Here is a 25,846-nt window from a genome sequence, read left to right as displayed (position 1 = left end):
ATGGCACCTGGTGGCTCAGTCAGTTCGGCTCCTGACTTTGACTCAGGTCATGACCTCATAGTTTGTGAGGTCAAGCACTACATTGGGCTTGGGGCTCACCGATGTCAGTGCAGAGCCTGCTTCATATCCTCTGTCCCCCTCTCTCTGTCACTCCCCTGCTTGCACTCTTTCAAAAATAAATAAGAAAACATTAAACAGTGGAAAAGGGGACAGATCAGAAAGATGCAATGTGAACAGGACTCCACTTGTTTTTGCTGCATTGGAAGATGGAAGAAGAGAGCCACCAGCCAAGGAGTGTGGGCTGTGGGTTGACTCTAGAAGCTGGGGGGAAAAACAAAACTAACAAACAACAACAACAACAACAACAACAACAACAACAACAACAAACAAGGACATGAATCTTACCTAGAGCCTAAAGAAAGGAATTCAGCCTTACCAATGCTTTGATTTTAGCTGGTGAAACCAAATCAAACTTCTGGCCTACAGAACTGTAAGACAATAGTTTTGTATGTTTAAGCCACTAAAATTTGTGGCAATGTGTTACAGCAACAGATGCAAAATAATTTATGAGTACAGTTAGAAAAGCTGGATCTATTCGATTGCTAAGAAACTGGTAACTACAAATCCCATAATTCTAACCTCTGAGGAAGGAGCTCTAAGCTTCAGATAAGTTTTACAAATGCAAGCAGAGTTGCTTGGCAACAAGAAAAATAAACAGTTTCAAGAGAAACCCACAGGAGATTGGAATCGCCAACGTCTTCCTGACTGTGTCTCTTGGTACAAACTTCTGCTTTTTATATGCTTTTAACTACTTTTAAAAATCCAGGGAGCGATTCAAAAGACATGTACAGATCATGATAATTTTTTCAAATATGGGAATTAATGGGGTGGTAAAAATTGAAGAAACAATGGCTCCTGGGGAATCCTTGAGTACTCTAAATCAGCAGATTTATATCTAAACCAGCAGTTACTAATGTCTTTTGGGTCACAGATTCACTTGAAATTTCTTTTTAGAAAAATGTGCATATATACCTATACATATTTTGCATTTGTTTTACTGATGTTACAGCCATCTTAATCTTTATAAGCCCAAGCTCACAATCAGCTTGTCTAAATAGGTATTTTCATGATATTGCATTTGATTTTAGTGAGGGATAAATTTCTTAGGAATCATGCATGTGATTGAGCACACATTAGCACATTAGAAGTAATACCTGTATTCTAGTTAACTATGAGAGACTATATTTTTTTCAAAGGCTCTTTGTTTTTGTGGTCAGTAGTTTCCAGATCTAATACTTCATTGGGAAAGGATGTGGACTCTCAAATACTACAACTGTGAGTGCTGTGGGAGTGATTTTGTCAGCTGCAAGGCTCTGAAGTATCACTTTCAACAGAAGCATTTTGGAAAAGTTCACTATGAAAAATTTGGCCAAGAAGTCCTGAGGGAGAAGCTCCAAGATCACAGTAAGGTACAAGTGGGAAAAAGTAGGGGAAAACTTGGGGTTTTCCCCCACTTTTTCTAAAAAAAAAACACTGCTTTTTATTTGTTGTTTTTGGGTATTAATTCTCTTCATGGAGATTAATTAACAAGAAAGTAGAAATTATAACAAAACTTCAGGTCCTAGGCCACCTGGTGGGATGAAGTAGTTAAAACGGCATGTCTCAGTCCTGCTATAAAGGATCTGTCTCGTAGGGCTGCTGTTAGGGACACTCAGCAGAGTTCACTGGACACGAGTGTTGTATCCAGGGCAGCTGCTACTGCTGGAATTACTTTTCCAAAATGCTTATGTAGTGACAGGATTCTCACAATCCTAGACTTTTTACTTTTTTTTTTTTTTTAAGTTTCTTTCTTTTGAGAGAGAGAGAGAAAGCATGAGCAGGGGAGGGGCAGAGAGAGAGGGAGAGAGATACCTCACAAACTGTGAGATCATGACCTGAGCCGAAACCAAGAGTTGGCTGCTTAACTGACAGAGCCACCCAGGCACCCCTAGAATTTTTACTTTTAATGGAAGCTTAGAGGTAGATAAATATACTTTCCCTCCTTCCTCCACCTCATTTTACAAATGAGGGAACAAAGCCCCGATTAGGTTAAATGATTTTTCTAAAGCCTCCAGAGAGAATAAAAAGAGCCGGGATTTTATTCTTCTGATTTTATAAAACAAAACCTGGTGATATATATATATATACACATATATATATACACATATATATACACAAATATATGTGTATATATATATATATATCTCATGTATATATATATACATACATATATATATACATATATATATATATACACATACATATATGTATGTATATATATAGCAGATAGATATATCTTTTTTTCCCAGCACTGTAGTTCTCATGGTTCATCCATTAATCTACAGTAGTTTTCTATCTATATCAAAAGAACTAATGGGCTTTGCTATGTTTTGAAAACACAGAATGAGAATCTCTGTGCTCATGAGTGGGAGCATTTAGTGAGAAGCCAAATCAAGTCCAGCAGATCTTTCAAAGAGCTCTTATAATTCCTATGTTATGTGTTTACTTTTTCTCAGTCTTTACATGACAGGTCAGCCATGGAGACACAGAAGCTCAATTGGGAAAATCTAGAAGAAAGGAATATAAAGCATATGGCTGCAGAAATATCAAAAACCTGCAGGATGTGTTCTAGGCACTTTGGAACCATCCTTAGTCGGGAGAAGCATGAAATACAAGAACATCACTTCACAGCCAGAAAAAGAGGTAAAAGAGAAGCCTGACTCTTTCTCTCTGTGTATATTTACGCAACATAGAAACCATATTTTGATTTTCCCTCAGTGCAAGGCTTTAGGGGTTGTTTCCAGGAATAGGTAATAGAGAACGATAGAGGATGAAACCAGATGTGGCTTGAGACTATCCTCTCTTGGAGTGGCAGGGACGAAGTAAAATTTTGCAAAGCCAAATCTGAAGAAGAAGCTGGGAAACCAAAGTGTCATTCAAAGAGACAACACAGTTCATGCAATTCTATGGGCTTTCAGTCAAAAGTGGGACAGCATCAGGAATTCAGGTGGGAGTCGGGTAATGGTCTATCCATGTCAAAAATAGCCACAAAACTAAGCTTTACACCTTTTCCTCTCATGTTTGTGGTCTGTGCTCTAAACTAACTTGTGGTTGCTGGTCTATGAAAGAATTTTAATCAATATAAATTTTTTCAGGAAATAATAATTGATTCTGGATACAGAGAGTCACTGGAAAGTAATCATTTTGTGATGAACTTCCCCTAGCGTAGTATATAAGTTGGATATTATGTTTCAAGCAAAAGAATCAAAGTTTCAAAAAAAAAAAACCCCACATAATCTGTTAACTTGGCATAATTGATAAAACTTAAACAAGAGACTATGTATCCCTTGAGTGTTGATATAAAGTCTCTTGTTACTGATTATTTCTGAGTATGTTCTGATTTCCATTATGATTTCTTCTGTGATACATGATTTATTTAAAATATGTGGTTCTTAAAATTTCTTAAAGCAAGGAGTATTTTTAGTTATTTTGTTACTGACTTCTCATTTAGTTGCATGGTGGCCAGAGAATGTAATCTGTGGGACATTAGTTGTCTGAAATGTGCTGAGTTTTATCTATAGCCGAGTATATATTCAATTCTTTCTTGTTAACTTTATTTATTTATTTTGAGACAGAGACATAGCGAGGGGGGTGGGGTGGGGGAAGAGGGAGAATTCCAAGAGGGTTCTGCACTGACAGTACCAACTTGGGGCTCAGTCTCATGAACTGCAAGATCATGACCTCAGCCAAAACTAAGAGTTGTATGCTTGACCAACAGAGCCACCCTGGCGCCCTGAGTGTGTATTCAATTCTTGTGAATGTTCCATATGTGTTTGAAAAAGAAAGTCCAGTTGAAAGTTCATTCCAGAGAGAATTAGTGAATTCTTTAAGGCACTTGAGCCCTTTTCTAGCCAGAGGCCACTCTAAAATGAATTCTCGGGGTGCTAGGGTGGGTCAGTCGGTTAAGCCTCTGACTTTGGCTGAGATCATGATGTCTCAATTTGTGGGTTTGAGCCCCATGTCAGGCTCTGTGCTGACAGCTCAGAGCCTGGTGCCTGCTTCAGATTCTGTGTCTCCTTTTTCTCTCTGCCCTTCCCCTTCTCATGCTCTGTCTCTATCTCTCTCTCAAAAGTAAAAAAATAAACATTAAAAAAATATTTTAATGAATTCTCAGTGATAATATGAATTTATTGTATAAACCTGAATGAGGGCCACTTTGTGACTGCAGATACTTAGGGATTGTTTTCCTGATCCTTCCAATGCAAAAGTTATGAAAATTTCTTTGCTGTTGAAGGGGATCAGGATATGCCAACCCTAATTATGCCAATTTGGTGTATTGATTATTTGGAGCCAAGGCAGTTGAGAAACAGTAGATACAAGAACTCCCTGCTCTCCTCCTTTCTGCCTAAAAGCAAGCCATAAATTCTCTCTCTCTCCTGTACTGAGATGAAGAGAGTAGCCTTTATCACTGATAACCTAGAGCCGGCACATGAGTGTTTCCAAACAAACCTTAATAGTTTCTTAATAGTTAATAGAACTTAATAGCTCCCCCTGTGTATTTCCTAGTCACCTTCCCACAATTTATTGGCCTTCAAAGCTCCTGACTCCCTTCCTTCTGTCTACCCACTTCTCCACAACATATTATATTTTAAGTGGCATACAAACCCCCAAGTCTCACTGCTACTTTGAATTTTCATTTCTTTTCTGTAAAGAGACCTATGCACATTAAAAAAATATATTAGCATCAGTAAAATTTGAATGCCTCTTCTCCTGTTAATCTGCTTTTCTCAGTTTAGTTCACATGCTCCATTCGTTGAACCTAGCAATTCAGTTATTCACTTCCTTCTCGTGAAGGATGTGGTTAGTCTTGTCAGCTCTTCTGGCTCAAAACACACACCTACGATGTCCCCATTTAAAAAAAAAAAGTACTATCTCCTGATTTTTAGGTGTTGGCTCAGTTTTTTCTTTTTGAAAACACTGTGCAGGCCAAACCAAACATTCTGTAGGCAGAATATAGCCTCTGGACTGACGGTTTGAGACCTTTAATAGATGGTTTAACTTGGGATTCTGTGCCTTGGGGTCATTTTGTTGAAACTTGTTAACATATATGTTTTTCACTTAGGAACTTAAAATGATTGAGGAAAGTGGAGCAAAGATTTTTTTCCTCATACAAGAATGTCTGAATATCTGTTCAGCCATTTCTCTATAGAGACCTAGGGTTCAATGTCAGCTAAGTCTGGTGGGAGTGAAGTTTGCTGTTCACCTGATGCTCTACCAGCAGAGTCAGTTTCCCTGTTATTACAACTAGATAGTCCTGGTGATTGACTAGATGTAATTTACATATAAAATTAGATTCTTGCCTTAGACACACACATCTTTTTCTGTACAGTGAATATCAAATACTGGCCATTTCTCTATGCAGCCCAAATGTCTACAGGATTTTCACCTCATAATATGTTGGAGTGTAAAAGTCCCCAAGAGCTACAGAGATTTGCAGATAAAAATATCCGCCCTGCCTCTGGTCATCTGAGCACTGCATGTGTGGCTGAAATTGGGGCCCTGTTCAAGCTGATCCAGGATTGCTTTCCGGTGCCGGCCTCCCGAGTGATCCAGGTAATCTGAGCCAGGCCACACAGCCCTAAGGAAGCCATTCCTTCCTCATGGAGGCAATGAACGTCAACCGGGCAAGGCCACATGTTCAAAGGCCAGTGTTGCCTTCTGCATGGGGTGACACAGCTCGCAAGGAGCTCTTTGAAATGCCAGGGCAGGCTTCAGGCTGGTGGAGCAGGCACTCAACCATGCGACAGCTGGAGTCCATTAAGGTTGGCAATTTTTGCCCAAGGGATGAAAGTACCTTTACATTGGCAAGACCAAAGAATTGGCTTACACTTGACTGATATTTGTAAATGCTTAAGGGAATTTCAGGCAAAGGAGGTGAGCCTGTCCCCCAGGGCCCTGTTTCATGCTTGAGCAATCTGCCTGTGGAAGTAATTAGGTGCTGCGCTGATGGGCTCCCTGTCAACTTAAAGACAACTCGCTGAGTCCAGGAACAGTTGTCCAGAGAGCACAGAAAATTTCCTTGAAGAAAAATGGCCTGAACACAGGAAAGGAATCCAAATAGCAATGATGGTATGATTTCCCTCCCGTCCTGTTATTATTATTTTTACCATTAATACTGTCGCTGAATACTCTCTCATCCGTGTTTAGAGAAAAAAATACAGGGCAGTTCTGTGGGCATTTTATTCCGATAATTTTTCCACTCTTTCGTTTTAAAATGCACACATGGTGTGCCTGGCTGCCTCACTAGTTGGAGCGTGAGGCTCCATCTTGGGGTCATGAGTTTGAGCCCTCCCTGGGTGTAAAGATTGCTTAGAAAAATTAAAAAAATAAAAAAATAAATCTTTTGAAATGATGTCAAGAAAACTACAAATGCACATATATTTGTTATAAGATCATCTTTCAGCCATAAACTTATTTAAAAGCAAAAATGATTTTTAATGTAACTCAGTAGCAAATATGATTTATGAGGATGATTAAATTCTTCCTTCAGATAGCTATGGCAATGCCTGAATATGAAACAATGTATTTTCTTCTACAGAGATAAGAGTCAGCGTTCTATTCTAGTCCTGCCTGATGCTTGCCAAAAACAGGGGCCAATGATTGATTAAGTTGCAGAATTGTTGTGCCCTTTAGTCCATTCTTGGATAGTGACAGTACACATTAGTGTATTAAGAACTCTCAGATTAAAGATGCTAAAAACTACATTTCCCATATTCCTCTGTCACTATAATTTCCTCTTCTTTTTTTTTTTAAGAGAAAGAGAGAGAGTAAGCACACATGTGAGCTGAGGAGGAGCAGAGGAGCAGAGAGAGAGAGAGAGAAAGAGAGAGAGAGAAAGAGAATCCCCAAGCAGGCTTCATGCTCAGCATGGAGCTTGATCCCACAACCCTGGGATTATGACCTGAGCCGAATTCAAGAGTCGGATGCTCAACCAACTGAGTCACCCAGGCGCCCCTGTCACTGTAACTTCTAATGGGAATAGGTTTTGTAGATTAGTTGCACTAGTGAGAACCGTGTTAGGAACAGAGTTAAGTTGGGGTAGAGCTGGTAGGGCATGAGACACCTATTTTAGTCTTCATGATTAGCAGATACAGAATGACTCTGGAGCCAAGCATTGAAATGTTTTCTAACTTCATGTGAAATCACAGTGTCATTTGTGTGTCACAGTCTACCTTTGACAGATTGCTTTTGCCTTATTCGGGACATGACGGTTACCAAATCATAGGTAACAGGTTTCTTTGCTGCTAAAGAGATTCCTGGGGGACCTTGCAACCTGAAGTTTTCCTGGAGTGCTAAAGAAGGCAATAAAGTACGGTTAATTCCTTCCAGTTTGACTTTTATAAAATTATATTTAGAGAGAGATTTGAGATAAATTCTCAGTAATTATAATTACAGAACACTTATTAAAAAGCATTCAAGATCTATTTAGAAACAAGGAAAAGTAACATCCCCCAGAAACCTCAGTCGCTTGTGGTTCTAGCTCTCACAGGTTGGGTCTGTGTTAGGACACTTATGCCAGTGGCACCTTTCTAGCTGTTCACTGACAACTGCTAGGTGTGAGCTTCAGGCTTCACAGTGGTGAATTTGATTCCTGCCCCTGTAGGTTCCATACAGTCTAGTGGCTTTCAGGCAGAAAGAGTCTGAGAACTAGCAGCTCTCTGTCTTTGTAAGGATTTTCAGGATTTTTTGGAAAATTATGCTTTCTTTTTCATAGCTGAACCTGAATTCTCAGTAGACCGTGATAGATTGCTTTCTCCTTCTTCTGTTCCGCACCCCCCCCCAGGGTGAAGGGGGTTAAACTGCACATATTTAAGCTATTCCACAATGTTAATTGACCCTAAAATGCTACAACTTGAAATTTGTGCTTCCCTCAAGGTTAGTTTAGGTTTGACCCACATTAAATCCTTCGTCTTCACAGGGTGGTTCTTATATAAAGGGGACTGACACCCAAGGATGCTCAGAGATTGACATCGTGTTGTTCAGTGATGTGTTTGCCAATGTGAACGATTGCAAAAAACAACTGAGAGAAGCGCTGGATGCTCTGAGGGAAAACTTAAAGCATACATCACGTGGAAACAGGTCTGGGTGAAGGTGTTGCTGTGAATTCTTTTCTTCCACAGGTGGAAACGTCAGCTAAGGGAAATTCTTAGCTTGGTACAAAAGGGCATTATTGAGCAACCATTACTTCTGTATGCTAACATTAAATTTTTGAGAGAAAACTTGGAAAGATTGCCCCAGAGGCATTTTTTTTAAGACTTCTAGCTGAACTTTCAATGAAATTTCACGAATTTGAGATTCTACGATTTAAGGACTAATTATGTTTTCCCCAGTGCACCTTTATTTAATTTCCATCCCCTAGCTGAAACCTGACTCTGAGGAATGCAAACAGGAAGGGGTGGGAAAGGTGCCTCCAAGTACCAAGAGTCTTTGAGGCACATTTGTCTGATAAACATTCCCTTCAGCTATATCCTGGGGTCTCTTGCTGATGTGGCTTTGCTGACATTACACACAATGTCTCTTTGCTCCAAATGTTGAACTAATCAGACCTGGCAGGGTTTTTTTTTTTTTGTTGTTTTTGTTTGTTTGTTTGTTTGTTTTGGTAAGTTCCAGAAAGAAAAAAGGAAAGAAATGCAAACACCTTGACGTGTTATTATTTATTTTTCTCTTTCATTTTTACACATCCTGTTATTTTTTTCAGTATAGTGAATTGTGGATAAAGAGAAACGCAAATATCCATGTTGTAAAATAAAGAAAGCATTTTTCCTGAGAAAAACAAACCAAGCTATGTGTCACTTTTTCTAAAATAAGATCAATGTTTTAAAACAATGTCCCAGAACTGTTTCTTAATTTAAATAATAGATTCATTACCAAGTCTTCGCTTCAAATGAGTATGGAGAAGTAGCTTGAATGTGTCTTTATTGAAACATACTACCTTCAGGAATACCAAACACCTACTAAATTGTGGTAGTTAGCGAAAGACTTCAGATGAATGGCATGATGGTGACAATAGTGACTGACATCCTTTGGGTTGGAAAGGCAGAAAGGGAAATGATGGAGTTTCATATACAATTACACTTTGGATGGAGAAAGACCACCTTTAAGAAAAAAGAAAACAAACAGGAGAAATAGGAGAATGTGTTTTTCATTTTTATCCATTGCTTCTTCCAAGTTTTCCCCATTAAATTTGTAAACTAAAGGTTGCATCATACTATTGTTATTATTATTTATCAAAACAGAATGTTAATGTACTCTAAGGCACATTAAAAATAAGAGTTAGGCTGTATTCTTTCCATGGTAACCTTATTTGGAAACACAATATTTGTTTTTCATTGTTAGGTCATTTTCTATACTCCTTGCCCACCCAACTTCAAAGAACCTTATGGATTCACTCTCCCTAATGCTTTTTCCCCTCTTCCATATCTCAGCTGCCCTTCACTTGGAAAAAACAGCTCTTGAAAGTCTTTACTTTTTAGATTTCCAGAAGGAATTTTGAAGTAGAACCCATGAAAAATAACAACCCTGAAAACCATGGTTCATTTACTCTAATTGTTCCTGACTAAAAACAAGCAAACTCATTTTCTCATCTATGTTCCTTCTATTCTTTTAACTCATTAAGTAATTTAATTGAAAAGTCTTCAAAGTTGAACCGAGTTCCCAGGTAACCACCATCTTTCTTTTGCACCTTTTAAATGCCTGTTTATTTTCACTCACTCTGAGTGATTTTTCAAGGGACTAATGGTTTTAATTCAGCCCAGAATGTATTTTATCCCATATTTTGTTTGGTTGAATGGTTCCTGTGGCTAAAAAGGAGCATATTTTCTGAGAAGTAAGACTTAGAGGCAAACTGAGAAAAGAGGACTGTGAAGTCAGGAAAAGAGGCAGATTGTCCAAGGGTGCTGTTTGGTACTGATATCTGAATGGAGCAGCCGCTTTTTCTGGCTTTCTTCTCCACTACTCAGAGCAACTAAGACCATACCACAATTCATTTGAAGGGAAAATTGAATTAAAAATGGAGAAGAAGCAGATATGTGGGTCTGACAGTTGGTTTTGACTCCCACCCACTGAGAGAGTAGAGTTTATTGTTTCAGTTGATGCCTGGTTTTTGGTGATATATTGTTTGTTGCTGTTATTTTTAAAGCTATTCAGTTACTTTATTTTGAGAGACGGGTGTGAGAAAAACTCGTTCTTTTCCTTTGAAACTAGTCTATATCTTAATCTACCAGTAACAGCAACTGTTCTATGTCAGTCACTTTCTGGGCCCTGCTTATGAATGAAATCTCAGGAGACTTGCCCAATAAGCCCAAGTTACTGGAAATCATTTACATGCCAGAGGTATTGTGCTCCTCTCTTTACACATGAGTGTGTTTATTATTAAAAAACCACAATGGGAAAACATACTCTCAGCTTTTAAGGAGATGGTGCTATAAAGTGTCACACCTATAATAATTATGTTATAATTGGAATTTCTCCAGATTATCTCTTATTTCTTATTGCATTGATTTAGAAGTCTTGAAAACAAGAATCTCTCTTTCATTATATTATCCAGTCAGAGCATCTTAAAGCTCTCCTCTGAAAAATAGTCTTTTAAAATTACATTGCTGGGTGGCTGGGTGGCTCAGTCAGTTAAGCATCTGACTCTTGATTTTGACTCAGGTCATGAACTCATGGTTTGTGGGTTTGAGCCCTGCATCGGGCTCTGTGCTGACAGTGTGGACCCTGCTTAGGATTCTCTGTCTCCCTCTCTCTGCCCCTCCCCTGCCCACACTGTCTCTCTAAATGAATAAATAAATAAATAAAGTCAGATTGGAGGACTTAGAGTTGTCTTGATAAGACATGGACAAGACATGGCATGTTCATGGACTGGGTTGACAAGAATAGGAAGTGGCAAATAATATCACCTGAGGACTCCTGAACAAGCACTGCTATGACCCATGCCTCTTTTCTACTAATAAGATTAGCAAAAATCTTTTGGAATACTCATTGGACAGTAATGTGTATGTAAGGTAGCCTAAGATAGTGACATTCTCATTAACCTTGACCCATTTTAGAACTCTGAACTCCTCAGTGGATTTAATACTTCATTCAAACTCTCTGGTATACACAACAGTAAAAACTTCACATACCAATGGCCATGTCTCCTATAGCCCTGTCTCTTGGAATTTCTAGTGATTTTTTAAGATTAGAGCCAGGACACGTGCATAAAAAAATCTTAGATGCTTCAGCTGATGTTCTTTTTCCAAGTGGATAGAATAAGAACTGATTACCCAAGTAACACCTCATACCCATTAAATAAAAATGTTTGGAGGCCAGAGCATCTGTACTTTTTAAGGATCCCCAGGTGATTCTAATATGCAACAAAGTTGGGGAACCACTGTTACAGCCTGGTATGTTCACCAAGGTCTTTGCCCTAGTCCTTGTCTCCTCAGCTCTTAAGACTGAACCCTCATCCATGTTGTCTCATTCGGGCAAAACTATCACCAACCCCATTCAACTCTTGAAGACATTCTGCTTTATTTCTTCAGCCATGCCTGTCTCAAGCATCTTCAGAATTCAGCAGATGTTTGGAGGGAAAAGCAGGTCATATTTCAGATTCAACTCTCCACCCTTCCCTTTTGATCAGGATTGTGGCCTCCAAGTCTCTTAACATTGCATAAATCCCCTGAACTAGAAAGAGTTCTGCTGGTTTCTTTACCCCAGAAGCTTCTCTTCACACAAACAAAATCCATGTTTTCAGCCTCGTGTCTATTCCCCAAATCAGTGTATGTCCCCAGAAAGGAAAAAGCAGAGTTTCTGTCCACCTCTCCATAATCTGCTGTCCCCACCCTCATGGAATCTCAGCCTTTCTAGCTTCATCAACTCCCTGATGCCCCTCAAATACGTTTATATGTGGTTTTGAAAATCTAATTTTCTAGTTGTTCTGAATGAGCATCAATCTTCCACAGACTACTTCATTATACCCAGAAGTAGAAGTCTGATTTCTTTTAAAATATATTACTTAAGCATATTCATGGTTAACAATATCTTGTGCCCCAATCTATATTCAGATAATAATTCACTTAAACATTACTTCTTAATCACCTACATGTCAGATATTAGGGACAGGGCAGTAAATAAAACAAACACAGCTCCTGCCTTTGTTCAACCAACACTCCAATATAAGAGAAATAAGCAAATAATGCCAAGTGGTAACTAAATGCTGTGAAGAAACATAAAGCAGGGTAAGGGAACAGGGAATAGGGAGGGAGCTCTTGTTTTAAAGGGTGGCCAGGGAATGCCAAACAGTGCAACGAAGACTGAAGCCTTGTGGAGTATCTTCCATCAATGTACTCTAGGTATAGGAATAGCAATTGCAAAGACCCTGAGAAGGGAACATTCCTGGAATGTTTGAGAAATAGCCAGGAGAGTAGCAGGGCTAGAATAAGGGGAAGGGTGGTTGAAAATCATCTCAGTTTCTTTTTTCTCTACTATTTCTCATGCCATGTCTTGTTCCTTTGTTAAGGATCCTAATGGGAAAGAGAGCACCATTGTCTTTAAGATTCAATTTTTTATGTACTGAAGGTCTTCACAATCATTCTTTTGAGATCATGGTCTGCTATGATGTCCTGGGGCATGCACCCTCCACAGGTAAGGTTTATTTTTTTTGTTTCACATGAAGCCTTAAAATGACTGCTTATTCAACATGTATTTATAGAGGACTGAGGACATCCAGACATAGCAGTGAAGTAGGAGTAGGGAACCAGGCTGCTTGTCGTAGTGAAACATTTAGTGTTGTTAGGAGACATTTTTTTTTCCTGCAGCACATAAACACCATGCACCTGTCTGCCACCAGTTTTTAACTTAAGAAGTGTGATCAAGTATTAACTATTTGTCCAGGATAATGGAGTAGAGAAAGAGCACAAACGAAGTATGGACATGGCTTGCAGGGAGCTGCTGCTTGTAGCAGGAATCCCTATGTGAGCCTAAGCTGGGTTTGCCCCAGGATTCAGGCACAATCTGGCTGACTCAGGAGGGAAACTGAGTCTTCCCCAGTGGGAAAGATGGGTTAGGAACATAACTTTGGTCCAAACTCAACAGACCAGTATTGCAGAGAAAGGTGCTTAGTACTCAGCACCATTGGCTCATGCCTGTCTCTTGGAGAAAGACTTCAATAAAATTTGAGGGAAAACTAGACGAGCTGTTTCCTGGATGTCTGCTATGGCAGGCAGAGCTCAAGTCAGCACAACTTTGCAGCCTGAGTGGTAGAATGCAGCTCTGGGGTTATTGTGTGAACGAGGAAGGGGTCCAGAGGGCATGAGGAGCCAAGAAGTCACCCTCACTGTGACCTGAGAAGATGCAAGAACAGGCCTCTCTCCTTCAGGGTCTTACTTCCCCACTACTGGCCCGAAGAGTTGTGCCTTTGGCAGGCATGGCCACCCCGATGGCATAACTGTTTTTGGTGGGACCATCAGTGCTTTTGGTAACAGCAGCTACAGAAGACATCAAACAGCACAAATGATCAAGAGAAGATGATAATGGCAAATATCATGTGGTATAGAAAGAAAAAGTCTGCAAGCACATGTGAGATAGTCCATGGGGGCATCTTAAATAGGGGAGGAATTTGAGGAAACTCCTTAAAGAAATGGGAAGTGAAAATGACAGAGTCATAGAATGATATTGTGATGGCTACTGTGATGTTATTTTTATCCCTAAGATGTGCTATCTGAAATGAGATATGAAATATAGAATTTAGTCATACTTATAAAAAGAGGGGAATAAAGTATCTCCATTAGGCAAGAAGATTAAGGCCCCGTTATCAGCTCCTCAAAATCCATATGTTAAAACCCTAACCTTCAGTGTGATGGTATTATGAGGAGAGGCCTTTGGGGAGGCAATCAGGTTTGGATGAGGTCATGGGGAATGGACCCCCAGGATGGGATCAGTGCCCCTCAAGGAAGAGAAGGAGACACAAGAACTTCCTCTCGGGGCCATGTGAAGCTACAGCAAGAAGATAGCCAACTGCAAGCCAAGAAGAGATCTGTCACTAGGAACCAAATCTACTGGCACCTTGATCTTGGACTTCCTAACCTCCAGAACTGTAAAAAAATAAGTTTCTGTTGTTTAAGCCATGCAGTCTGTGATATTTTGTTATAGTAGCCCCAGCGGAGGCCCAGATGACTAAGTGATTTATGCAAACGTAAGTATATTCTCCAGAGAACTTGGGTGTTGAGTGTAGGCTTCTGCTTGACTTAGAACATTTATGTATGTATTCTCTTTGTGCCAATAGGTGGTACTAAAAGTACCATAGCAAATCATGAGCCAATATATGAGCAGTGATCCTCCTGTAGCTTAGCAGGACATATTAAATATTTTCACTGATCTATTCACTTATTTATCCCATTCAACCATTATTTGTGGAATATCTACCATGTGCTATTAAATACTTACAATGAAATAGACAGGAGATCAAGATTGTTGTTCTTTTGGAGCTCACATTTTGTAGAGGAGAGATTCCTAACCTTGAAATATCTGTTATTCCCTAAGGCTCCAGTCTATCTGTCTATCTGTTATTCCCTAAGGCTCTATCTCTATGTCTTTGCCCACTGTTTCCATTGATTTTTTAAGTTTATTTAAGTAATCTCTACACCCAACATGGGGCTGGAACTCACAACCCTGATATCTAGAGTCACATGCTCTCCTGACTGAGTCAGCCAGGCACCCCTAGTGATACATTTTCTTAACCTGCCCCATCCTATACTCTATCTTAAAGTTTCTGCTCAACCTTCAAGACTCAACTCAGCACCAGCTCAACTTGCTTCTCTAATTCTTCCTAGACCTGACTCTTCTGCTTTCCCACAGAATCCTCCCTATATCTCCACCACAGCATGGTCCTCTATACTGTCACTATGTACAGGTTTGGCTTCCCACAGTGTTTTGAGCTCCATGAGCATAAGATTTGTCTTTGTTCCTGGTACTGTATTATTCAATAACTATTCATGGAATAAAAAGAATTATTAAACATAACATTGGTCCTACCCTCTCAGCTAGACCCCAGAGGAACAGGTTGACTTTCTTGAGCTAGTTCTTTTACTAATCAGCACTGTTGGCCAATGTGCTCCTCACATTAAAATTCTCTTCTTTTGAGCTGTAATTTGTTAATGCACATGCAATACATGCCTGCCACGGTCTAGAAACTGTGTTACCATTGGGTACAAACATGAATAAGACATGATGAAGTTTATAGTCTGGAGGGGAAAACACATGCATAGGCTATTTTATTTTGTGTTGTTTGTTTATTTATTTTGAGAGAGTGAGAGAGAGAGAGAGCAGGAATGCACTAGCTGGGGAGGGGCAGAGAGAGAGAGGGAGAGAGAGAATCCCAAGCAGGCTCCATACTGTCAGTGCAGAGATGGACACGAGGCTTGATCTCATGAACTGTGAGACTGCCCTGAATCAAAATCAAGAAGTAGACGCTTGACCAACTGAGCTACCCAGGTGCCCCGTAAATAGGTCATTTTAATATAACATCATCTGTAATAAGACAGAAGTATAGGGAACTCTGAAATAAGGATACTAGGAAAGGGAATGTGACATCTTGGTCTATACTGCAGTGTTAGTTAAGCCTTCTTGGCTCTGATAATCTTGCTGATCCTGTAAGACTTTTTTAAAGTGCTATGATTTATCCAGCACTTATTATATGCCATACATAATTCTCATTGCCCTAAAATTAATCTCATTAAATGAATCCCATTTGGTTTGCAAAAAAACAAACAAAACAAAACAAAACAAACACCTAAAATAATGACCCTCTCTCCAGTTTACATATTTAAAAAAAATTGAGCCTTAGAAAATTTAAGCAAACTACCCAGTTTTGTAGCCAGTATGTGCAAGGCCTGGGATATAAATCCAGGTCCTTCACACTGTCTAGATCCTGTGTAGACTGATACAATGTCAAAGTTCTATAATGGGAAGAATACACTGGGCTTGAAGCCAAATCCCAGATCTATTTTATATTATCTATGAGACCTTAGGTAAATCATGGAAATCTCAAACCTCATTTTTTTAAATCTAAAAAACAGAGATATTGCAAGAATTAAAATATGAGATTCAATTTGAAATCATGTAGCAAAATGCTTATTAGCTCAATGAATATTTATTTAAAAAGATGATTCTAGGGGCGCCTGGGTGGCTCAGTCGGTTAAGCGGACGACTTCGGCTCAGGTCACGATCTCGCGGTCCGTGAGTTCGAGCCCCGCGTCAGGCTCTGTGCTGACAGCTCAGAGCCTGGAGCCTGTTTCAGATTCTGTGTCTCCCTCTTTCTGACCCTCCCCCGTTCATGCTCTGTCTCTCTCTGTCTCAAAAATAAATAAAACATTAAAAAAAAAAAGATGATTCTATCTCCTTACGTCTTACCATAGGCTCATAAAGCTTTTGTATTTGTGCAAATTAATTCTTTCTCTTGTGTGCAGACTTCAAAAGCACAATTGTTAGCCAACAGCAGTTCGTTGGAAATTGTCTTGAGGATTTGAGGCTGTATCAGTAGCTCTTGAGCTAAAATGTCTCCCAGAGGAGATAAACATATTTTTACACTGGCTTCTAAGTCCCCTAAGTTCTTGAGCACAGCTGTGTGAAATGAACTGAAAAATCCTGAAATTGTTATGTAACCCTGCTTTTCTCCACTGATGATGGGGAGTGGATTTTACAGGACAACAATCCAGCAATTCAGACAAATCTTAGGATTCCAAGGAATTTTAGTGGGCAACTAAATGTTGCTAAAAATTGCCAGAGCAAGACTCAGATGATCACATCAAGTTTTCACAGGAATCTTGATGTCATTCCCTGCATACCTTACATAAGTGCTACACAATCAATAGTGTGGCCCATGTGCTACAATGCAGCCCAGAGCCATGAGATCTGACAAGACCATGATTGACAACATTCCTGCCCCAGATGTGATTCTCAGATCAGCACTATCAGCATCACTTAGGAACTTGCTAGATACAGAATCTTGGGTTCCATCCCAGACCTACTAAATCAGAAATTGCATTTCAAAAGATCCCCACAAGATTCTTGTGCTCATTAAAGTCTGAGAACCATTGAATTAGCCACTAATTAGGCGTTTGGGCTCAGATCTAACATGCAATAGAAGATAGTAGGGTGACAATAGATGGTTTAACTTCTTGGCCATGCTGACTTTGAGCCACCTACTTAACCTCTCTGACTCTCCTCCTCCTTTGCAAGCTGGAGAGAATAATAGTTCCTTTATCTCAGGGATGTTAAAGAGTAAATGTGTTAATAATTATAAAGCACTTAGAATAGTACTTGATTCAAAGCAAGGGAGCTAAGTGTTCCTGTATTTCAAATAATGGTGATGATGTGATAATGCTAAACTAAAGTTTCTTAAACTGACCTAAGTCACACAGAGTAGAAATAGAAGACCATAAGCATTAAAAATAAGTTAGGGACCACAAACTTGGGTTCTTGTCAGTGAAGACCTTTGAAGGAGGAGAAATGTTCATATACCAGTGGCTTTGAGTAGATTATCCCCAGGTCAGCCATGACATCTCATCAGATAAATAGAGTAAGTCATCAAGTATCTGGCACACTTATTGAATATCAAAATTTGAGTTAAATTATTGTTTCTTTTATCTTTTATGGTCATAAATCTGAGCTTCTGGCCAAGTCTGATTGCTAAGAAAGGCAGAGAAAAGCTCCGAGTAAAACTGAAAGGTCTTTTTTAATAGTTCAAATGACTATTGCCTGGAAGTTTGGGACTAGAATATGTTTGTTATAATATGCCCTTATAAGATATGTCCCATATACAACTCTATTTATTTGCTTATGTTTATCATAGTAATTTGATTTTACTCTCTAACCTGTTGATAATCAACCTACTATTATATCTCTGATTTGGCCATAAACAACTGGACCAGGATAAAAGGACTGCACAGATATGCTTGAGATTAGGGATCCAGATAAAGGCACATCAGTATTTTACTTTATGTAAAATATATTTTATAACTAACATAAAGTTACTAACCAATTAATTTTAAAATATGTATTATAGATGTGAAATTTTCCATGATTAACAAGTGTATCATTGTATGCAATTTAGTTGGGCAGAAGGATAGGTATGTGTAAGGGCTGTCTAAAATAAATTCATATTAGAACTTCCAATTGTTTTGAATTGGGAAAATTTAAATAGATTATGATAAAAGGTACTAAACATTTATATTTCATACAGAGAGAATAAGCATGACCTGAGTAGATGTTTTATAAGGTTGTAGTATTAAGCTATTGATGGTCTTTCTTGCCATTTAATCTCATTTTCCTCCCTCATTAGTGGACTATTTGTTTTAAATTTGACCCGAATACATCTTTAAAATCATTTCTACCTTTATAAATACAATTAATTCCCTCGTGTCCAGGTGGTAGAATCTCTTCTGCAAGTATATATACAAATAAGAACAATTTAGATATTGAACAAGGGGAATTACATAGGTTATTGTTCAGAGAGTCTGATGACATTTAGTTTATATGTAGATGATATTTGCCTAAGGTACTGAAATCTGCTTCTGGGAAATAAACTTCCAGTGTGAATAGACAGAAAATCTGCCTCATCAGATTTTCTTACATCAGAGTTTGCTCACTTGAATTGCTCAGGCATCATGATGTTGAAGCTCTCTCTTTTAATTACTTGAGTAAACTGGAATAACTTTCCTAAAAAGAAAAAAAAAAAAAAAACAACTTTCGTTTTAAACGATCAAGATCTAATTAATCAGAGAAACATAGCTCATTTGTATTGGGGAAGCCAAAAAAGAAGAGGGAGCAAATTCCCACAATGGTCTTTGTTCCTTGGTGTTAACAGATTTAAAACACCTTTACCGCAAACTGTACCTCTGTAACGACAGTGACTCAGCACAGCTGTGTGCCTTGGCCCTCTTGCCGTACCAAGTGGATTTTGTCAAGGCATCTGTGGTGAGGGTGAAGGAGCTCATTCGTTTAATGATACATTGGTTCAAGACGTCATTTGCCAAGTCCACCGAGGAAAATAAGTATGTAACCAGCACATGGGCACCATGTGAGCCTTCCTCTTTTCATATCCCTTTCCTTTATACTTCCAGGCCCCACCTCTTACCTTGGTAAGCAGAGGAGAGGGAAATATAGGGAGAGAGGGAGAGAGAGAGAAAGAGAGAGAGAGAGAAAAGAAAGGGCTGTCTAGAATATGGAACATCTGTATTACATTATTCTGAAACAATATAATGGTTTGGTAGGAACCAAAGAATAGAAACAAAAATATTCAGTGGCATAGCCAGAGGGATTGATGCAAAGAACGAAGCCACAGGAAAAAGAAAGGGGAAACTACCAGCACAATTTGAGCTTCAAGTGTTCCTTCTGCTGTAGCCAATTCTATCAGAGGCAGAGTTGTCTTTCAGAGAAGGGGGATCCTCAAACGTTGCTATGTGCATGTTCTTGATTCTTTCCTTGCGTTTGCTGGGAATAAGCTCTAACTTATAATGATCGGAGGTGAGGGAGACAGTGACTGGTTTGAGTATTTTAAGATAAACTTTTGATAAACAAAGACATAGAATATATCTGTTTGAATTCTCCTTTTGGCAGAAATAGCAGAGACAGGAGATTTACTATAACATATTTATATATGGACACTTTCTACAAAGAGTATGTCTTCTTTGTCTTTGTATAAAGTTACTAATAATCTTGACTTGTTCATCTGAATCACCCACTGTTTACTTTGTATATTTTTATGTTTACCATAGAAAACATTAGTCACTTTGTAAACATATATTTCTATATAATTACTTCCTGTATCTAAACATCTCTGAACAGTCTATGTGTTTTTTCTCATTTGGTTGAGCAAAAATTTATTATTAAAAATAGAAGAACAGAAGACCAAGAAAGAAAGTTTCTTGCCTGAGTAGATCCTTGGTCAGATTATAGGCCTGGTTTTGAAATCTAACACTGTTTTTTGTTTTTTTTTTTTGTTTTTTTTTTTTTTAATGGAGAGCATTTAGAGGCCTGCAAAGTAGCTTATCTCTTAGCGTAGCAGAACAATAATTCTAATACTTAAAAAGGTGCTATTGTGGGGGAAATTGGACCACATATGTTATAATATGGTAATTGGTTTTCTATTTTGGGAAAGTAATCTGGTAGTGTTGTATTAAATATTTATTATGTGTTAAGGATTTTAAAATATTCAAACCATTTGTCAAGGTAATTCCTTTATAGGTTAAAAAAGTGATAATAAAAAGTGAAAAAAAAGAGTTTATTTATTAGTTGGTTTCAAAAAAGAGTTGAGGTCATTTATATTAAAAATATGTCCTAAAAAATTACTAAAAATAGAGATTTTTAAGAAAAGAGATGAGAAATACTTCGAGAACTAACCTTACAGAAAATAAATGCATTTAAAGAAGTAATTTGTGTAAATATATTCAGAATAGTACTGCTTAAGATAAAGAACAACAAAAATGCCCCTGAAGAACAAATAAACTTGCACACAAATATGATGAAATACTATTCAAGACAAATTTGGGAAGCATGGTAATTAATATGTGGAAGAAGTTACATGAAACAATGTTAAACGACTAAAACATAACACAGAATAAATAGTATGAACATGTATCAGAAGTATGAAAGTACAGATGTAAATGTGCTGTAAAATGTGAGGGAAAATAGTCTAATGTTTATTAAGTTTTTTCCCCCTAAATTTACTCTCATGTCATATGAAGAGCATCCTCTGCCTGAGTGGTTTTCAACCATGACTTCCTTTTGGCACTTGGGAATACCAGCTGGTTCAAGTGGGGATGGATTTGAAGTCTGGTGTTTGTTGCTGTCAACCCCTCAGGGAGTATTGTAAGAACTAAATTATTGATAGTCTGAAATCTGGTTTGCTATTTCATTACCAGGACAAAAAATTTCGTCTCCTTTTAGTTTTTCCTATTTTCTTTACTGAAATAAAAACGAAAAACCAATAATGATAGTAAGAAAATATTTCCATGCTATTAGGGGAAGAACTGCATGATTTTGCAATATGTCCTCAAAAGAGATTGATTGCACTGGCTAATGAATGCCAAGGCAACAAAATATGTGTTTGGATATCAACCAACATGGAATCCTGAAACTATCTGTTTTTTTTTTCTCCCATGAGTTTGTTTATAACCCCTAGCTTTAATTTTTATTTTATTTTCCCCTGATGTACATAAGCTGCAATTTAAAAGACTGATGTAAGAAAATTTTCCTTCTTCACTCCAAATTCCCACCTCCCTAACAATGTTTAGGACATATTCTGCCAAGTTTGTTTTTTACATATGCTTAATTTTTTTTAAAAACAAGGAACAAATGGGTTTGTAGTTTATGTATCACTATGAAAATTGTTATTCATTTAATCTATATCTTTTTATAGCTGTACCTAGAGAGCTACCTTCTTTTAATGACTGCAAAGTACAGTGATGTTCAAATACAAGCCACATATGCAATATTAGATATTCTAGTACCCACGTTAAAAGGTAAAATGTAGGAGTGCCTAGGTGACTGAGTTGGTTAAGAACCGACTTTGGATCAGGTCATGATCTCATGTTTGTGAGTTCGAGCCCAGAGTCAGGCTCCGTGCTAACAGCTCAGAGCCTGGAGCCTGCTTCAGATTCTGTCTTTCTCTCTCTTGCTGCCCTTCCCCTACTCATGATCTGTCTCTCTCTCTCTAAAATAATCATTAAAACAATTAAAAAAATAAAAAGGTCAAAAGCACTGATGAAGTTAACTTTTAATAATATATTTAGCCACTATATCCAAAATGTTATCATTTCAACAGGCAATCAATGTAAAACTTATGAGTATTTTCCTTTTTTAAATATGTCTTCAAAATCCAGTGTGTGCCCAAGTCAGACTAGCCACATTCTCTACAGAATGAGTAGAAGTGAAAAATGCTGACCAAAGCGATGGAACATACCAAATTTTAGTAGAGTTGACTGTTTTAATTTAGAAAAAAAGACTGTATTAAATTACATCCTCACCAATAGAATGTGAGAGTGTCTCTTTTCTCACAAACTCACCAATGTTAGATATCATAATTCTTTATATTTGGTCCATCTCATTGGTGGAAAAATTGTTTGATAAACAGTGAGATTGAAAAGAGAATTTCTTGTTTTGTAAACTGTCTTCTGAGCTTAAATTTTTCTCGTAAGTGAATAAATCTGTCTTCATTTTCTGGGTTAAGGGAAGTAGACAACCCTTCGTTCTGTGTGTCTAGATTCCGCAGACTTCCCTCCTCTTACACGGTGGAGCTCCTTACAATTCACATCTGGGAACTGGCAGGAAAGCCGCTGTTGTTCAGCCTGGTGCAGGGAATGAGGGCAGTCCTCAAACTTCTGGTTCGATACACAGAAATTGATGTCGTTTGGCACAGACACTACCATCCCAAGTTCCCCATTTTTGTAAAGGTTAACCAGAAACACACCAGGTAAGTATGTATCTTCTCTATGCCCTTAGGCTATAAGAAGCATGTTTACCATCAAGAAAGTCTGGAGCAAGGAGTTGCTTTATTGTCATTCATTGTAAATGAGAAGGCCTTAATTACCACAAAGCCAATTCCCTTTGATTACTTCTCACAGAATCTTACTTCTCAAGGGTGAATTAAGAATAATTTGAGTAGAATGAATCAAATGTGGATGTAGATGGCAAATGGGGAGGTAACTGAAGACTGAAACCAGGGAAGAAATGCCTCCCGAGGTGAAGAGGAAAAATGAGAGGGAGTCAGAGTTGGAGGGGCAGAAGCAACTTGCTGTTTTCTGATAGGTATTAGTCCCACGTGGACTTGCTTCCACCCTTCCAAGAGTCCTGTTCTTAACCAAATTCCTTTTTTTAACTCTGACATTCCCCTTTCTCACTATACTACAAATTGAAATTGAGTTTAGAAATGAATAGTTTTGTGTTCTGTTTTGTTTTGTTGTAGGCCGTTCATTTTAGACCCCGTAAATCCTACTGTCAACGTGTGTGACACCTGCAATGCTTGGGACGAGGTTGCCCTGGTGGCGAGGCATAGCCTGTTGAAGCCTCTTTTCAGCAGAGTAAGAGCTGAGCCCCCTTGGCTTTTCACAAACAACTGGTAAACTGGACAAGGAGCTACTCTCCTCAGATTTTTTTTTTTTAATTTTTAAAATGTTTTTTATTTTATTTTTGAGACAGAGGCAGAGACAGAGTGTGAACAGAAAAGAGAGGGAGACAGAATCTGAAGCAGGCTCCAGGCTCTGAGCTGGAAGCACAAAGCCAGATGCAGGGCTCGAACCCATGAATCGTGAGATCAAGACCTGAGCTGAGGTTGGATGCTCAACTGAGTGAGCCATCCAGGCACCCCTGTCCTAGATTTCTGTGAAGAAAATATAAAGGACACAAAGCACATTCCCAGTGAGAGTGCTCTGGACGAAAGGCAGCAGGAAGAAAGCTTGTCTTACTCTAATTCACCATATTAGTGACCCAATCTTTAATCAACATACTGATGTAAGTCATCATTTAAGATAAAAGGATCTATTTCAACCTTTAGGAGAATTGAAACATCCTCCCCCATGTTTTGGATTTGTTTGCTTTGGTGGTCTCATGACCAAAAAACATTAAAACAAAATCTAAGTAGCCACAGTGAATAAATAAAACAAAACTCCCAGGTCATTTGAGAGACAATTATCTGAAAGGGTAAAATAACTCCCATTTTTTAGTTTTAATTCACTATCATTTCAGGTTGACTTTTCAATTCTCCTGGTAACCTAGTATTTCATTGGGTCACCTGTGTTTTCAAAATTTCCCTATGAAAACCTGCTTGCATTAAGTATGGTGTATTCGCTTCCAGACATAAACTTACAAATGAATACATGGAAAGATGGAAATATCTGGAAAAAACACAATGGATTGCCTCAAAATAAACTGTTCCCAAATCATTTTATGACTGCCTATGTCACGACTCAGGGGTCAGAGTGGAGCCATTCTTAAGGTTTCAAGGTGCTTAGCCATAAGCAAGGATAAATAAAATACTCGGGCTATTGAACTGTCCAGTTCTGCAACAACTGTTTTCAATTGGTGGTATCAGCTGTTTTCCTTTCTATTAAGTAGCGTTAGCGGCCACTGATAATGAAAGCCAGAGCCCACCAGAAATAGACCAGAGGAAATTTCCTGACTCACTTGCATAGCAACAATTCATCAGCATGGAAGATGTATGAAGTGTGACTTCAGATTAATGCGAGTGATTAGGCTTATCCACATGACAGAACTCTTACATATAAATGAGCACTGGCCCCTTCAGGCGAGTCCTCAGAGAACTTGTATGCTTATATTCCAGTGATGTGATTGGTCTGGAAACACTTTTGGACTTCCCCTCAGGGGAGAATGTTCTTTTGAACATCCTTAATGGTGACAAAATTTGTCCTTTGAGGGTGGATTTGATTTTTGGAAATGGTACAATGTATTCATAGTGGACATCTGTTGTTTTCGTCTACCCAGAATCCTCTTACCCAATTACAGGTTGAAGAGACTGCATTTGTTCTATTGTTCACTCTGCCTCTGAAGACTCTCAAGGAGAAATATTTTTAAAATGTCTTAGGAGGTGCACTTCGGTGGCTTAGTCGGTTAAGCCTCTGACTCTTGGTTTCAGCTGAGGTCATGATCTCGTGGTTTGTGAGTGTAAGCCCTGCCTGGGACTCCACGCTGACAGCGCAGAGCCTGCTTAGGATTCTCTTTCTCCCTCTCTCTCTGCCCTCCCCTACTCATCCTCTCTGTCTCTCTTGAAATAAATAAATACATTTAAAAAAAATAAAAAATAAATAAAATGTCTTGGGAAATGTCCATCTTTCCTCATTTTGGTGACTGCACCCATATCCACCTCAGGTGACTCCTCTCCCTCCTCCACTAGATCTAAGTTGTTTAGATGGGATGACTTAACCACTAGTTCTATGGGGACAGACATGTGATTCAGGCCTGGCACAGTGATTGTTTGAACTGAAACACCACAATAGCGCTCAGTTCTGGGATTTGGGTTTGAACTGCTGGGAAGAGAATTTCTTCTGCTGCTATGAGGGAAGCATGACACTACTGGTCACCATCTTGCTGCTCCAGGGGACAGCAGGCCTAATAATGAGGCCGACACAAAAGAAAGCCAATTTGAGAAATGAGCAATGATACGCATGTGCACACTTATGTACATGTCTATATCATGAGAGAGACCAAGTCCCGGTTTGTGCTCCTGGACCCAGATGTACTTGCAGCAAAAACTATCCTGGGACTTTTGTGTCACAAGCCAATAAACTCTCCTTTTGCCTAGTGGTTTCTATTTGGATTTCTACCTTACAATCAAGTGAGTCCTGACTAGTCTAGTAGAAGAGAGAAAGACTGGTGAATGAATTAACTCATCATCAAGGAGTAAGGAAGGCACCAACACACTGTTAACAAATTTCTACTGAAGAGACATTCATTGAGCACCTGCTAAGTAGTTGATCTAAATAGTCCAGTTGCTAAAATAAACTAGTCAGTTCAGGATGGCAAGAAGCTTTCAGCCAACAAAAGAAACTGCTTTTCTTCCTTTGCTTGCATGGATTCAGAGGACCATTTCCAAAGAGGAGTTCATGACAGGAATGTCTTTGCCAAAGACAGCATTCTTGAGGATTGTTAGAGAAGGTAACCAGTTTTTTAAGAAGACAACAGTCATTTGAGATTATGAATTCTGTCTTTTTAAAAATAGAGTTCTATTTTCCCTCTGTGGTCATACCTCCTGTGG

The 25,846-nt window shown here is 38.6% G+C and overlaps 1 protein-coding gene across 1 annotated transcript; it reads left to right on the top strand.

Moving 5' to 3' along the window:
* The first annotated feature begins 1,282 nt into the window (after positions 1 to 1,282).
* On the top strand, positions 1,283 to 24,918 carry LOC109254720 (2'-5'-oligoadenylate synthase 3-like). The gene is made up of 8 exons (XM_019428866.2): positions 1,283 to 1,469; positions 2,556 to 2,742; positions 5,462 to 5,652; positions 8,018 to 8,178; positions 12,599 to 12,723; positions 18,944 to 19,130; positions 22,340 to 22,549; positions 23,042 to 24,918. Exons 1-8 carry the CDS (start codon positions 1,311 to 1,313, stop codon positions 23,196 to 23,198), a joined length of 1,377 nt encoding a protein of 458 aa, XP_019284411.2. The 5' UTR covers positions 1,283 to 1,310; the 3' UTR covers positions 23,199 to 24,918.
* The last annotated feature ends 928 nt before the right edge of the window (positions 24,919 to 25,846 follow it).

The sequence above is a fragment of the Panthera pardus genome, unplaced genomic scaffold, assembly GCF_024362965.1.
Source record: "Panthera pardus isolate Hobbes unplaced genomic scaffold, ASM2436296v1 HiC_scaffold_2, whole genome shotgun sequence".
Lineage (NCBI taxonomy): Eukaryota > Metazoa > Chordata > Mammalia > Carnivora > Felidae > Panthera > Panthera pardus.
Note: the sequence above shows the minus strand (reverse complement) of the source record. Positions and strands in the feature narration are given on the sequence as shown.